Genomic DNA, 14,805 nt, shown 5'->3' with positions numbered 1-14,805 from the left:
GCTGGGACTCCCAAGTTTCACTCATCATCGGGAAACTCCAGGAGGATTCTGGGGAGGAAGATGACGCCCTTAGGTATTTGTTTTCCAGGTTTTTTTTTTTTTGTGGTGGTGGTGGTGGTAAAGTACACATAATCATATTCACCATCCTAACCATTGATGGGTTTTTTGTTTGTTTTTTGTTGTTGTTGTTGTTGTTGAGACAGAGTCTTGCTCTGTCGCCCAGGCTGGAGTGCAATGGCATGATCTCATTGCACTGCAACCTCCGCTTCCCAGGTTCAAGCAATTCTCCTGCCTCAGCCTCCCGAGTAGCTGGGATTACAGGCACACGCCACCACCATTTTTGTATTTTTAGTAGAGACAGGGTTTCACCATATTGGCCAGGCTGGTCTCGATCTCCTGGCTTCAAGCAATCCACCCACCTCGGCCTCCCAAAGTGCTGGGATTACAGGCATGAGCCACTGCGCCCGGCTGCAGTTCCACATCTTGAAGACAGGCCAACCAGTGACAGACCCCAGGGGGATTCTGAGTGTGCTGCTGAAGCTGTATTAGAAAGTACACTAGCTCAGGAAAGGGGGTCTCTCTGACCCCAGCTGAGGGGAGCCTCATGTCACCTTCCCTGGATGCGGCTTTCCTTGGAACCGAGAGTGAATGGAACATGTTCTAAAGGAGCAGTGGACTAGGAGTGGGGAGTCCTGCCACTAAACCAGCCCTGGGAGCACCTGGATGTTCATTAAATGATCAAGAAAAATTAGGCAGGTAGGGCAGACAGGACCCAGGCTGCTGGGGAAGAAGGCAGGCTCCAAAGTTTGGAGGAGACAGAGGCGATGGGGGTGGGGCATGAGGAGAGAGGGGGTGCCCAGGGCCTTGCTCCGGACGTGACCTTGCTCCTGTCCCCTGTCTCTATCCCAAGCAGCTATATGTGGCCACCGTGCTGCAAGAACCGGAGTTGAACCTGACCCCCGCCTCCTCCCCAGCCAGGCACACCTATGGCACCATGAACAACCAGCCGGAAGAGGGAGAAGAAGAGAGTGGTCTGAGGGGCTTTGCAAGGGAGCTAGACTCGGCCCAGTTCCAGGAAGGGCTGGAACTGGAGGGCCAGAACCAGTACCACTGACTGGGACCTGAGGCCTCCACTGGCGGCTTGTTGAGGAGCCAGAGGAGGGCCTGGCAAGGGGAGGCAGGAGGGTGGCCTGGGCCTCCCCACTACCTCCTGCAGACTTTGAGAAGCCCCCAGTGGAGACATCTGCCACCCCAGCCATGGGCCATACGGGCGCCCTGACCTGCTGCCCAGGTGGAACTGGGGGTGCTCAGCAGTGCTGAGGGAGCCTGGGAAGGGATGGAGGATACAGGGAAGCCCATGCCTTGAAAGAGGTGGCTGGAGCGCCAGCACAGAGACTGAACGCTGGGGTCCCTTCCTGGGACCAAGATGGAGAAGGTGTTCCTAAGGGAGGAGGCAGAAAGCGGCCGCCGAAGGCTCTCTGGGGTCATCACCACTCTGCATCAGCGGCCCTTCCAAGGAGCTTCTGCTGCTGCTCCTTCTCCCAGCCCCGGCCCATTCCTCCCCTGCAGTCTGAGGAGGCAAAGGTACGTGCACGGGGCACATTGACAGGACACAGAGGACCACCTCATCACGGGGTTCCCTGCGTGGGGATCTGTAAACAGAAAGTTTCTGTACCCACCCGAGGAAGAACCAACTGAAAACATAGACCTGAGAAGAGGTAACTCAGCCCCTTCCTGCTCCTCTGCCCTCATCCCCAGGAGCAGCAGGGCAGAGGCCCTTCTCCTTTCTATTCTTACGAGGATAGCTAGAGCGCGACCACTCAGGGCTCATCAAATGAGACTTGTGTGCATTTTTCAGAAGGAAACCTTGGTTAGTCCTTGCTGGGTAACACAAAGTGGGGTGAGACAGAGGCCGAATTCATGGAAGGGGGCTTTCTCCCCAAAACTCTGGGTGGTGGGAAACCAGCTATACCTCTCCAAGCCCCAGGGTCTAAAGAGAAGACCCCCCCCAAAGCCAAAGATGTGGCCACTTAAAAGAGTCTCCTGCCTCCTACTCAACTGAGTGCCTGGGCCCCCAGCTTGGTCAAGATGGGCAGTACGTTAGGGTAAGAACCACATGCTTCAAACTGAAGGACTGACCTTCACCTGAGTCCCAAGTAGGACCCTTCCTCCCTTCTCAGGACTGCCCCTGCACCCTGCCTTGAAGACCACCCAAGCAGCCTCCAGTGTGGGCCTGGTCTAGACACTGCAGATGCTTCAATCATGATGTCGCCCCAGGCCTGCCAGGGGTGGGGTGGAGAGGAGGGTCACGTGCTCCAAGGAGAGGCCCTTTCTGGAGAAGCAAGGCTGCCCTCCCAGGGCTGCCACCACCTGAGACCTGGGGGAGCTGAATTCCGAACAGTGATGGTGACACTCAGCACCTTTGCCATAGCAGGGGGGAACCGGCCCGTGCCTCTGGGATGGGCTCTCATCGGGACCACCATGTAGCCCAGCCAGGGAGGACATGAGAAGGACCAGTGGGGGCCTCAGTGAAGCAGAACAAGCCAAGCTGAATGGGGTCTGTGTGCTCTCCAGGGCACTCTTCAGCCCCCTCCTCCAAAGGTCTGGGTCCCTGCCACCAGCCTACTGAAGGTGGGCTCATCTCACCTGAGCGCCTGCACCAGGCCCCAGTCACAGGGCTGCCCTGAACTCAGATCACCTAGGCCTTGTCCCTGCCCCACCTTTGCCCCATCCCAACCCCAGAAGCTCCAAGCTTCACCGCAGGTGAGAAATTGTGCTCAATGGGCAGAAACTGCTGTACCCCCAGGGCATGGCCCACATTTTGGCATGGGGGTGTCTTTCCAGAGAGCTTGGGTTGGCTGGAGAGAGGCTGCCTTTCCCATTCCTTGTCCAGCTAGGAATAAGGGGAAAATGATCCTAGCCTAGCCCCTACACACCCAGGTCCCACAGGCCCCCTCCCCACTGGCATTTCACCAACAAGGGGAAAGGACACTGTTACAGCACAGCAGTCAGGCCCAGCAGGAGCTTGGCACATGGTGGGGAGATGGCCAGCTCAGACCCTGCCCAACCTCATCGTATTTGGTATATGGGGCGTGGGACACGCCAGAAGCTGGCCTGGGGTCTCTCCTTCACTGGACACAGCTTGCTGGAGCCTGCCCCCAGCCCCTAAGGCCCCTGCCAGACTGTGGAAGCCACATATGGGAAAGGTCCTGACAGACAATGTGGCGGGATGGCTGGGGGCTTCTCCCTCTGAACCTGGGTCCAGTGTAGCCTGGCTCTGAGAGAAGGTGGTGAGCATGTGGAGGAGGAGAAGGTTCCATAGTCCACTCTTAGGGGAACCAGCAAAGCCTCATGGCAGTTGGCTCCATCTGGACCTCCCATGGTCACTGCAGGGCGGTGGAGCGGGGCGTCTTTTAGCCTCCCCACCACCACATACAGGCCCTCTCAGGCACCTCCTGCCTCAGCCTACACCTGCCTCATCCACTGCCCCCTTCCCTCCACCTACTGCCATCCCACTCCTCCGCCAGCCACTTCCCAGCTGCCCCACCCCACTCCGTCCTCCAAATCACCCCCTGACTTAATCCTTTCTGGAAGGAGCTGCCGCCCGGGAGCCGGTATTGCCTAGAGCCTCCAGGAGGGGCCCTCCTCAGGCCTCCAGTGGCCCCATGCCCGCCTGCCTGACCCTCCACTGCCCCGGAAGCAAAGTGCCTATCAGCAGCGTTGCATCATCTGGGGCCCCCAGTGGGGGGGGTGTGGGCTAACCTTGGCCACCACCACTAAAGGAATGTGCCAGAATGCTGAACCTTCTTGTTAATGCTATGACCGTGCCTTGAATAAACAAGTCCTCCCAGCCTCCCCGGCCTCTGCCTCTGCCTCTGCCTCTGGGCCAGCCTGGCCTTGCTCCGCTGTGCAGTGGGGAGAACTTTCTGGTCCTTGAGCTACTCAGGAAGCCAGTAGAGTAGCCCCGAGAGGCAGTAGAAGTCCCTGGTGAGTGCTGAGCCCCATGAGTGGGCCAATGGGCTAGGCTAGCGGCCAGACTTCAGAACACACCAATTTCAGCTGAGGCCCCAGGAAGAGCGGCAGACAGGGCTCAGGTCTGCAAGAGGATGAGGGTGGAGGACTTCGGGGATGGGGGAGGTGGAGGAGAGGTTGGGTGGAGGAGAGGTTGGCACGAGGGAAGTGTGTGGGGCAGCCAGGTGGGATAAGAAACACCCATTAGCAAAGGCTGTTATAGCTGTGGCAAGGAGACAACAGTTCCCTGCCCTGGGAGATACATCTCAGGGTCAGGAGACCCATTCTGTCCCTTCCTCCAGCAGCTGCATCACTCAGGCTGGTCACCTCATCCAGACAGTAGGGCTGGGAGGATATGAGGCGGACTGTTCTGCTTCATGACTGAGCAGAGCAAATTTGGGGGCAGAGGATGGGAATCTTGTGTGGGTGTTGGGTAGGGGGAGACTTCCTCCTATAGTACTTCCTATGGGGACAGAGGATGACAGTCTCACATCTCCCTTGCTGGGTCCTCTCTGCAAGCTTCCACAGTCCATCAGTGGCCATTGACTCAAAGTCCACCATGGTGTGGGCCTGGGCATGGGATCAAGACCCGTCCACTTGTCCCCTCTTCCCCTCAAAACAACTATTTTCCAAGTCAAGTCAGCCCTTGAAATCCACAAGGGCTGCGTCTCAGGAGAGAAGCCATGAAGACTCCCTGACTGGATGGGAGGGGGCTGCGCCCTGCTGCTGCCTCATGGTCCCCTCCCAGGGGCCAGCAGCTCCAGGGTCCCCCGATGGCAGGCCTGGGACACTCTGTGGTTCAGCAGATCTTTCAGGGGCCTTTCTCAGGCAGAGACTAAGAAAGAGACAGAAAAAGAAGCTGAAGAGGGAGGGCGGTCGCCCCAGGGATGGAAAGTCCTCCAGGGAGGTTAGCATTGGTCCATCCTCTCTCCACTCAGCAGACAAGGAGGGACTGGAGGCCTGCACGTGGATTTACTTGGGCTGGGGACGGGACTGGGGCAAGGCAAGAGGGAGCCCCAGGAGGTGGCGCCACTGCGCTGTGCCCAAGATAGGATTGGAGCACGTGACCTGTGCAGGGAGGAAGCAGCGGGGCCTGAGCGTGCCCCATGCCTCTGCCCGGAAACCAAGCCTGGGGTCGCATGGGGCCCGGCCAGGGAAGCCTGGGGCAACTCACTTCTGTCCCGAGGAACCTTCTTGCTGGCCGATTCCAGGTTTCTAGGTCTGCTCTGTGGAAGGCCTTGGGGAGGCGAGGAGAGCCTGGTCTATGGAGAGACAGGTTCCCAGGCTTTCTCAACAGAGGCTGCTTTCAGAACATCTGACAGTCCCTCGGCCTGGACAAGTGGCAGCCCGGCAGCTCTCAGCCTCAATTTCCAAGGTTCTCCATCTCAGCCACAAATGGGAGTTACTCTCAATGTCCAGGCCCCATCCCTAAACAAACCAAAATTTCTCGGGTGGGGCCCAGTACCCTGTATTTTACAAAAGTCCCCCAGGTGATTCCAGTGTGCAGGGAGGGGTGAGTGGATAAGGAAAACAGTCCCAGCCTCAGGCACCACATGCCCTGGGTGGCCTCAGCATCTCACCATTGCCAGCTTAGAAATGACAACTCCCTAGCTCAGGCACGCTTCTGCCATCATTATCTTCTTTTGCAATAAGTATGACTACCGTGTGGGCCCGAGGGCCACACACCAGGTGTCAGGGGGACTTCTGGCTACCTTATCACCTTCAGCGAGGGTTCGAAGACAGTCCCTCTTCCCTCCCCTCCAAACACAGAGCCCAAGTGGCTTCCATGACCGCCTGCCCATTTCTGTGCAATAGAACATGACAACTGCAGTCAACAAATAGGCCTACATAATGGGGTGTCAGGGAGAGACAAAGCTGGATAAGGGCAGGGGGTGCCTGGAGGCGGGGAGGGGATGCTTTGCACTAGGGGGGCCAGCACAAGCTCTGTGGGGGTGAGACATGATAGCCAGCAAAGGGTCTGTGGGCACACATGCAGGGCCTAAAGAACCGGGCAGAGTGAGCGAGGGGAGGAGAGGGTAGGGCGAGGTTTGAGTGGGCAACAGGCTGTGCAGGCCATGCTGGGACTCCCAAGTTTCACTCATCATCGGGAAACTCCAGGAGGATTCTGGGGAGGAAGATGACGCCCTTAGGTATTTGTTTTCCAGGTTTTTTTTTTTTTGTGGTGGTGGTGGTGGTAAAGTACACATAATCATATTCACCATCCTAACCATTGATGGGTTTTTTGTTTGTTTTTTGTTGTTGTTGTTGTTGTTGAGACAGAGTCTTGCTCTGTCGCCCAGGCTGGAGTGCAATGGCATGATCTCATTGCACTGCAACCTCCGCTTCCCAGGTTCAAGCAATTCTCCTGCCTCAGCCTCCCGAGTAGCTGGGATTACAGGCACACGCCACCACCATTTTTGTATTTTTAGTAGAGACAGGGTTTCACCATATTGGCCAGGCTGGTCTCGATCTCCTGGCTTCAAGCAATCCACCCACCTCGGCCTCCCAAAGTGCTAGGATTACAGGCGTGAGCCACCGCACCCATCCACCATTTTAACGATTTGTAACTGTCCTGTTCAGTGGCATGAAATACATTCATAATGTGCAACCATCACCACCAGCCATCCTCCACAACTCTTTATCTTGCAAAACTGAGACTGTATACCCATAAACAATAATTCCTCATTCTCTCCTCCCTGTCAGCCCCTGGCAACCACTCATGTAACCCTTGTGCTGAAATGGTCACTATCACTAGGGTGGGACAAGTAGAAGCAGAAAGCCCAGTTGGGGACAGGTGTGGTGGTGCACACCTGTAATCCCAGAACTTTGGGAGGCTGAGGTGAGAGGATTACTTAGGGCCAGGAGCTTGAGACCAGCCTGGGCAACAAAGCAAGACCCTATCTCCCCAAAAATTTAAAAAATCAGCTGGGGCATAGTGGCATGCACCTGGAGTCCCAGCTACTCGGGAGACTGAGGCAGGAGGATTCCTTGAACCCAGGAGTTCAAGGCTGCAGTAAGCAATGATCATGCCACCACATTTCAGCCTGGGCAACAGAGTGAGATCCTGTCTCAAAAAAAAAAAAAAAAAAAAGGCCCAGTTGGGACTGTGTCGGAGGCATTTAGGAGAGAGAATATGGTAGCTTGCACCAGGATAGGGAGTGAATAAAGAAGCAGTTAAATTTGGAACACAGGTCAAGGATTCATGGATGATTAGATGTGGAGTCTGAGGGAAAGCAGGAATGCAAGGATGACTCCCAGTTCTTTAGCATGAAGAACTCAGCAAACACTGATTTCTGAGGTGGAGAAAGCTGGGAAGAAAAAGGCCAAGGGAAACCCCAAGAGTTCCATCTTGAGTGTGTTCCGGTTCAGATGCCATGTGGGGATGTCAAGGAGGTGGCTGGATACAGGAGTCAGGCTGGAGATGTTCATTTCAGTCATCAGCACCTGGGTGGTGATTAAAGCATGGGACTGTCTGAGACTTTGATGGGAGCAGGTGCAGGTGAGGAGGTCTGAGGGCTGAGCCAGCACAAAGATATAGGAGGAGAACCGGCAAGGAAAACCAGGAAGGACGGCATCCCCAGCTCTAACCACACTTGAGAGTAAATGTGGCGTAAAGAGGAGTAAAGTCAAAAGATGCCACGAAGCAGCTTCAGCCAAGTGGAGAATGCTGGATAGACCATTAGACAAATGACCCACTTCTCCCACACAGCAATGGTGAGGGGAAATGGCAAGAGGGGCTGGGCCAAAGTGAATGAGTGAAGAGACACAATCAAATGCAAAGTGTGCATCCCAAGTTGAACAAACCAACTGCAGAGAGACGTCTGGGAAATCTACATGTGGATGAATGTGGGCCATCAGGGAATTGGAATTAGGTGGTGATGAGGAGATACTGTTCATCTTGTTAGATATATTGATGGCGTGGGTTCATATGTGAAATAAAGTGCCAGCTAGAAATTCATATGGAAGAATTTACAGGTAAAAGAACATGAAGTCTTGAATTTGCTTTAAAAACTCTCCAGCAAAAACAAAAAAACACAAAAAATGGTGGTGGGGGGTGTTTGGGCAACAGAGCATGGAGTACATGGAGATGCCCTCATCTCTTGATTCTTGTGTATGTTAACATTTTTCCATAATAAAAAGTGTAAAACTAAAGGCATGACCAATTTTTTCAAGTGCTGCTGAGCAGGAGAGGAAGATAAGGACTAAGATGTGACCCTACATTTGGCAAGATGGGGGTGGTTGGTGACCTTGACTGTAGTAGATTGAAAGTAGGGACAAAGCCTGGTTAAAGCAGGTTCCCATCCTCCCATAAGTGAGGAGATGAAAACAGCAAGGAAAGACTACTCTTTAGAAGGGTTTTGCTATCAAAGGAAGTAAAGAACCAAAAGGGTAGCTGGAGAGGAAAGGAAGTGAGGGGCTGTTCTTTGTATAGGAGGGGAGATGTGGGCTGACAGAGGAGGGATGCAGGAGAGAGAGAGGGCTGAGCCCTTGAGCAGAGGAGGAGGTAAGGGATATTGTCCCCAATACAGACACATGTGTGCATACACACACGTGCACACACACCAGTGCATGCCTATGCACACACGCACTCACACCTAAGTAGAAGAGTGGCTTTCAAAAAAGGTGAAAGCACCCATGCTTAGGATGACTCAGACACCAGGGGAGGGCATTAGATCTTTCCAAAGCCAGGCCACCTCGAGAGCTGTGGGCCAGACATGGACACCTGAGCCTGACCCATTAATAGGTCACACAGCAGATGAGGCCCTGCCTCACTGGAGCCTGTAGGGCTCCAGAAAATGCTTTGGGCACCACAGAGGGCAAGGCGTTCCTAACACGCTGCAGACCCAGTGCCTGCTGTCACATAGCCTGGCAGGCCTGGCATCTGAGCTTAAAGAAAACGAGGCCCCATCTGGGAGCTGGCAAGGCCCCATGGGCATCTGCTACATTCAATGTCAACTGAGAAACTGGAAGCTGAGGGCGAGGACAGCCAGCCCAGGCACAGGCCTTGCAGCCATGCGTGGGCTCTGGATCCGCCGCTGAGGCTGGAACACGTGGAAGTAACCCCAAACCTGCTCCTGTCATGCCCACTCAACGCAGTTCCTCCTCCCCACATCCCTGGCTGGCTTTCTAGCCCACAGCCTGTGGGGTCCCAAGCCCCCGACCAATGACCTGCTTCAGACCATAGATCAGTCTGGGTATGGGTTTAACTAACCCCAAAATGTATAATGGCATAAACACAAGAGAAATTTGTCTCTTTCATATAAAATTCAAAATGGGTGATTCTGATTAACGGGCACCTTCCTCCAAGCAGCGATTCAGGGTTGGGACTCCTTTCACCTGTGGCTCTACCATGTTTAACACGTAGCCCTCATGGTCTCTGTGAGGTCTGTATCACACCAGCAGAAGGATGACAGAGCATGGAGGAGCATGCAGGAGTTTTGGGGGACCAGGCCTGGGAGTGGCACACACATCTGCATGGTCCAGCAGCCAGAGCCCAGTCACACACCCCACCTAATTGCAAGGGTGGCTGCATGACATCCAGCTGTGTGCCCAGGAGGAAGAAGAGCTGGGCTTGTGACCTGCCAGTTTGGGCCACAGACCCCACAGATGTCTGCCACTGGCTTCCCAGAGCTTCCTCCCAGGCCTTGGCCTCCTTGACTCCATCCTCCCATCCTGCCTTGAGATCCGCTGCCCTGCAGCTTCATCTGGTACAGGCCAAGACCCAAGAAAAGACCAGGCCCGAGGGTCAGAGAGGCACACAGTACCAGTTTATTTCTCATGAGTTTATAGGATCACAGACAGCACAGAGCAAACGGTAAAAGTGCAGACGGCTGGGGTGAGGGTGGGGGTCTCCGCAGCTGCCTTCTCTCCAGCTGCCTGAGTACTGGCACACAGTGGGCAGTGAATCTGAGAAGCTGTGGCCTCACAGTCGCTGCAGGCTGAGCCAGAAAGGAGGGCCGGGGGAGGTAAGACTCACTCCTGCAGGAGCGGGTTGGTGATGAAGGGCTGGGGGAACTTGGGTCTCTCTGGGATGAAGTCACCCCTCCTTCCTGGCCAGTCCCCAGCCCCGCCCCACCTGGCCAGCTAGCTGGGTTCCCGCAGCAGCGGAATAGTCAGGGAGTTCCTGGCAGAAGTGCTGAATGAGGGAAAGGGAATGCCGCCAAAGGAAACCAACCCTGTCAGGGCATCTGCAGAGCCCGCGCAACTCAGATGAGCCCTATTGAGACCCAAGTCCCCCTTCCCTTCCCTGGCAGTTCTGATTCTGCTCCCACGCCTGGGATTCCACCAAGAAGGCTAAAGCTGCCTTTCTCTTTATTTGTGAAAAGCAAGCCATCTTGGGGCAGGAAAGTAGTGAAGGGACTGGGCAAGTAAGACAGAAGGCGCTGGAAGCTCAGCCATCTCACCCCTGCCTTGGCCTGCACTCACCTGAAGAAGCAGGACAGACAGAAGAGCCCCATCCCCTCCCACCCCCATACCTTTCCAGCTCCATCCCACCTCTGCCACCAAAACATTCCTCACAGGGCCAGAGGGAGTGCCAAAAAGGTAAAAAAAAAAAAAAAGGCAGGAAAGAGGCTATTGGGGATGACGGGACACCCAGAAGCCCCTTCCTGGAGGAAAAGCCACTCCTTCTGCAGTTGGACTCTGGGAGACTGAGACCCAGCCCTGCCCCAGCACCTCTCCAGTGTGGCCAAGTAACAAGGACCAAGATGCAGGGAAGCTTGGAGAGCCTGGGCTACAACAGATACAGACCAACAGACAGACACAAACAGATGGGGGCCACTGGGCAGGGTCGCCTCTTACTCGCTGTCCCAGCCTCGACTCATGGCCTGCACCACAGCCCTGTAGAGCTGGCTCCAGGCGGCCCGTGTGGCTGGTGTGAAGGCAGGGCCCAGACACTTCTCCAGCATGTAGAGCAGAGATTCACCCACTGTCTGCAGAGGCAAGAGGCACCTTGTCACTTCCAAAGGCAGGAAGGCACTGGTCCATTCCACAGGTGAGAAAACTGAGGCCTAGGGCTGATTAGGGCTCTTGGGCCTTTTTTTTCTCCTGCACGGAGTCCATGCTTCCTGAGCAGGGTCCTACCCAAATCCTTGGGTATCACATTGTGCCCACCTTTCCCTCTAAATGTGAGGCTTTATATCCTCACATTTTTCACCCCACTCTCGGTCTTGCAAACACCCCATGAGTGGGGTCAAGACATTGCCTGGGACCTCCCAGCTTAGACCAAACCAAATCATTGCCCCCAGACTTGAGTTTCCTCATCTGCAAGGCAGCAATGATGGGGTTAAGAGTCTGGGCTCTGGAGCCAGATAGACCTGAGTGCAGATTCTGACTCCACTCTTCATCAGCTGGGTGACCTTGAGTAAGTTATGTAACCTCTCTGAGCCTCAGCTGCTTCATCAGTGATACAAGGAAAGTAGAAGCTCCACCTCCTGGGCCTGTTGGGATGATAAATGGGATAATCCAGAAAAAGCTCTTAGCACAGCATCTGTATACAGGAAGCCTACAATGATAATAGGCCAGGCACAGTGACTCACGCCTATAATCCCAGCAGTTTAGGAGGCCGAGGTGGGCAGACCACTTGAGCCCAGGAGTTTGAAACCAGCCTGGGAAACATGGCAAAACTCCATTTCTACCAAAAAATACAAAAATTAGCTGGGCATGGTAGTGCATGCCTGTAGTCCCAGCTATGACGGAGGTTGAGGTGGGAGGATCACTTAAACCTGGGAAGTTGAGGCTGCAGTGAGTTGTGATCACATCACTGCACTCCAGCCTGGGTGACAGAGCAAGATTCTGTCCCCTAAATAAATAAATAAATAAATACAGATAATGGCTCTCATTTGCTATTATTACTCATAATAAAATAAGGTTTATTTATCTCACAAATATTAACTGAATATCCACTATAGCCCTGGTAGATCAGGCATTGTGCTGGTGCTGGGGATGGAGAGAAGGACAAGACCAACATAGCTCCTTCCTCAAGGTGCTCACCATCTGGCAAGGTGACTGGACTGTGTGGCAGACTGTCATATCAGTTGCCCCCAATGGGCCACACCTCAAGGATTCATGCCCTTGAGTAGGGTCCTCCCACACTGACACTGGGCTTATCCATGTGAGTGGCTTTGGTCAATGGGACATTAGCAAGAGTGATGCAAGCAGAGGCTTTATAGGCGCTTGCACACTGGGGCCTGTCCTCTAAAAACTCCCTCTCAGAACTCAGCTTCCATTCTATAAAGAAGCTCAGATAGACTAGTGAATGACAACAAACCGCAGGGACAGAGCTCAAAGGCCGACAGGCCTTGGACATTCTAGCCTCAGTTGAGCTCCCAGCTAAACACAACACACAGGTAACTCCAGTTACACCATGCAGAGCAGAAGAGCTGCCCAGCTGAGCCCAGCCATGAGAAATCGGAAAGCACTGTCATAGTTCTAGGGTTGTTTGATACATAGCAACAGGAAATTGAGCAGACCAGCTAATCCCAAAGGCTCCTTAACTTTTATGGTTTTAAAAGAAGCCATGTCAGAAAAGAGAATTTGGAAGCTCAGAGAGGTCAAGCCCATGTCAGGGCCACACAGCAGGTAACAGATGCAGGCCCACAGCCCTGGTTATCTAAGGATACGGGAATGGGAGACAGAACAAGTGGCTAGGGGAAGTCTGGGAGAGAGAAGTGGCCCCAGGCCAGGAGCTCTGGAGAGAGTCAGAGCTCCTTTACCCACCGAGAAGGAGCTGAGCTTCACACCCACTGCCCGGTGCTTCCTGCCCAGGCTGGCAAGGTACTCCTCCAGTGAGGACAGGTCTTCCACATTGGTCACCGCAGCATCAATCACGAGCATCACCTGCCAAGGCCAAGGCAGCAGTGAAACGGAGAGGCCAGAGCAGCCACATCTGCTCACAATCACAGCCCAAGGCATGAGGGTCCCAAAGCAAGAGAGGCCAGCAGGACCCTCAGTTTCCAGGATCAGGGGTCAAAGGCAGCCTGTGTCTACTACATATAGGGGGCACACAATACATGGTGGCCAAACTACTAATGTTACACCCATGAAGGAAGCCTCTCTCCTCTGAGGAATTCACATCTCTAAACACGCCTACTGGAGAGTGTTGTCTGCTGGGACGAGGAGAAACTGAGGCCCTTTGAGAATCATGAGATTCTAAGAAAATCTCAGCCTGGTTTTCATAGGTAGATAGTTCCCAATGATGAGGATCTGTGCTAACACAACCTATGGGAGCCAGGGGACAAAGGCAATGACAGAGGCTGGGACCAGCTCTCTGAACACAGGGTAGGGAAAGATGCTGATTTTGATGTCCCAGACCAATCCAGTCCAGAGGGAAAGGAGCTGATACCCTGCTTGGGGGAACAGGAAGGGAGTAAAACTAGGCCTGGGGCAGAAAGTCATTTTCCCCATTCTCCACCAGGGAGGTGCTTTGCTGGATCCCAGAGGTCACAGCAGCTCTGCCTCCCTCTCACCTTCCTGATGTGGTCCAGGAACTCAGGTGAGGAGAGACAGTCCTCTGGGCTGGAGAACTGGCGGCAGTTGTACTGGAAGAGGGGCAGCAGGTCAGGCTCCAGGGCAAACAGCCTGTGGGGGTGAGGCCCAGGTGTTAGCCCTGAGGTGTGAGTCCCTGCAAGCCCCAGCAAGCCTGGCTGTCCTGCAGTCAGAGGGCGGGGGTGCCAAGCCGGGTCTCAGCTGCAAACCACAGCAGACTCTCCCACCTGGCACTGCTCCCTGGCCAGCTTTGGTAGTGCCCTCCTCCTCACACCTTCTACTGGCTCTGGGCAGCATCCTAGAAAGGGCAAATGTGTCCCGGGGCCTCTGGTACGCAGGAGCCCCTCGGTGAATAGCTGAAGGGTGTGATTTGGGACAGGAAGAGGTCCCCAAACAGGAAACCTGGAGTTATATTGTGTGGAGAGCTCTCTCTCTCTCTCTTGCTCTCTCTCGCTCGCTCGCTCTCTCTCGCTCGCTCTCTCTCTCTCTCTCTCTCCTGCGCTGAGTACTTTCCGTGTGGTTAACTTTTAACTGTATTCCTCACCATCCTAAGCAGTGGGTACAACTGTTACCCCAGTTTTACAGAGGAGAAAACAGAAGCCCGGCGAGGTTAGAACTCGTCTAAGGTCACACAGCTTGGATGTAGTGGAGCCACAGCGGGTGCCAGAGAAAAAAGTGAGCTGGGGGAGTCCGAGGCAGAAGCAGAGGCTCTCCTCGGCATTTGGGAAGTCTCACCGGGTAACTGAATTTTTTCCCCTTTTGTTTTGGGGGCGGTTTTGCAGAAGCCTAGGCAGAAGTTCTGGGCTGCCCAAGGGTGTCAAGGATTGGGAACACCACAGTGAGGAAAGCAGTGCCAGGCTGGTGATGGCGGAGGGGTTACCGAGACGGCGAGCTGAGGTTGGAGACTGGCCTTCCCTTCCCCCCGGGGCCTGTGCACCCCCCCACCCTTCTCCCCTGCGGTGAGGCTCCCGCATCTGTCACCCCTTCCCCGGCGGCTCTCTGGCTCTTTCCTCGGAAAGGTTTGTCTTGTTGGTTGTCAGGAATCCACACACCTGGAGCCAGACAGGGGCGCAGGAGCTCGCCCCGCACACCTGCCCTCCCTGGCCCTCGGGACACCCCAGTACCCTGATACCTGCAGCGGGCTGCACCCCGGCAGTCACACGCAGGAGGCACAAGGCGGGGTGGAGGCGCCGCGCGGGGACAGAGGTCCACCCGCCCAGATGTGGGGAGATCCGCGGGAGGAGACCCCGCCCGGCCCGGTGAGCCCCGCTGGGAGCCGGGTGTGCGGCGCTGGTTGGCAACAGGCGC

At 54.9% G+C, this 14,805-nt stretch overlaps 2 protein-coding genes across 3 annotated transcripts in view; one reads left to right on the top strand and one right to left on the bottom strand.

Moving 5' to 3' along the window:
- TMEM63C (transmembrane protein 63C) overlaps nucleotides 1-3,855 on the top strand; it is an 85,952-nt gene extending 82,097 nt beyond the window's left edge. For both annotated transcript variants that reach the window (XM_011949513.1, XM_011949512.1), the window contains one exon: nucleotides 914-3,855. In XM_011949513.1, coding sequence (XP_011804903.1) covers nucleotides 914-1,114 — 201 coding nt within the window. In that variant the 3' untranslated portion in view covers nucleotides 1,115-3,855. The remainder of the gene's footprint in view (nucleotides 1-913) is intronic.
- A 5,902-nt stretch (nucleotides 3,856-9,757) lies between these two features.
- NGB (neuroglobin) overlaps nucleotides 9,758-14,805 on the bottom strand; it is a 5,903-nt gene continuing 855 nt past the window's right edge. The window contains exons 2-4 of the mRNA XM_011949805.1: nucleotides 13,479-13,590; nucleotides 12,730-12,849; nucleotides 9,758-10,943 (exon numbers count right to left, since the gene is read on the bottom strand). Coding sequence (XP_011805195.1) covers nucleotides 10,809-10,943; nucleotides 12,730-12,849; nucleotides 13,479-13,590 — 367 coding nt within the window. The 3' untranslated portion in view covers nucleotides 9,758-10,808. The remainder of the gene's footprint in view (nucleotides 10,944-12,729; nucleotides 12,850-13,478; nucleotides 13,591-14,805) is intronic.

Source organism: Colobus angolensis, unplaced genomic scaffold (genome assembly GCF_000951035.1).
Source record: "Colobus angolensis palliatus isolate OR3802 unplaced genomic scaffold, Cang.pa_1.0 Scaffold3, whole genome shotgun sequence".
NCBI classification, from domain to species: domain Eukaryota; kingdom Metazoa; phylum Chordata; class Mammalia; order Primates; family Cercopithecidae; genus Colobus; species Colobus angolensis.
Note: the sequence above shows the minus strand (reverse complement) of the source record. Positions and strands in the feature narration are given on the sequence as shown.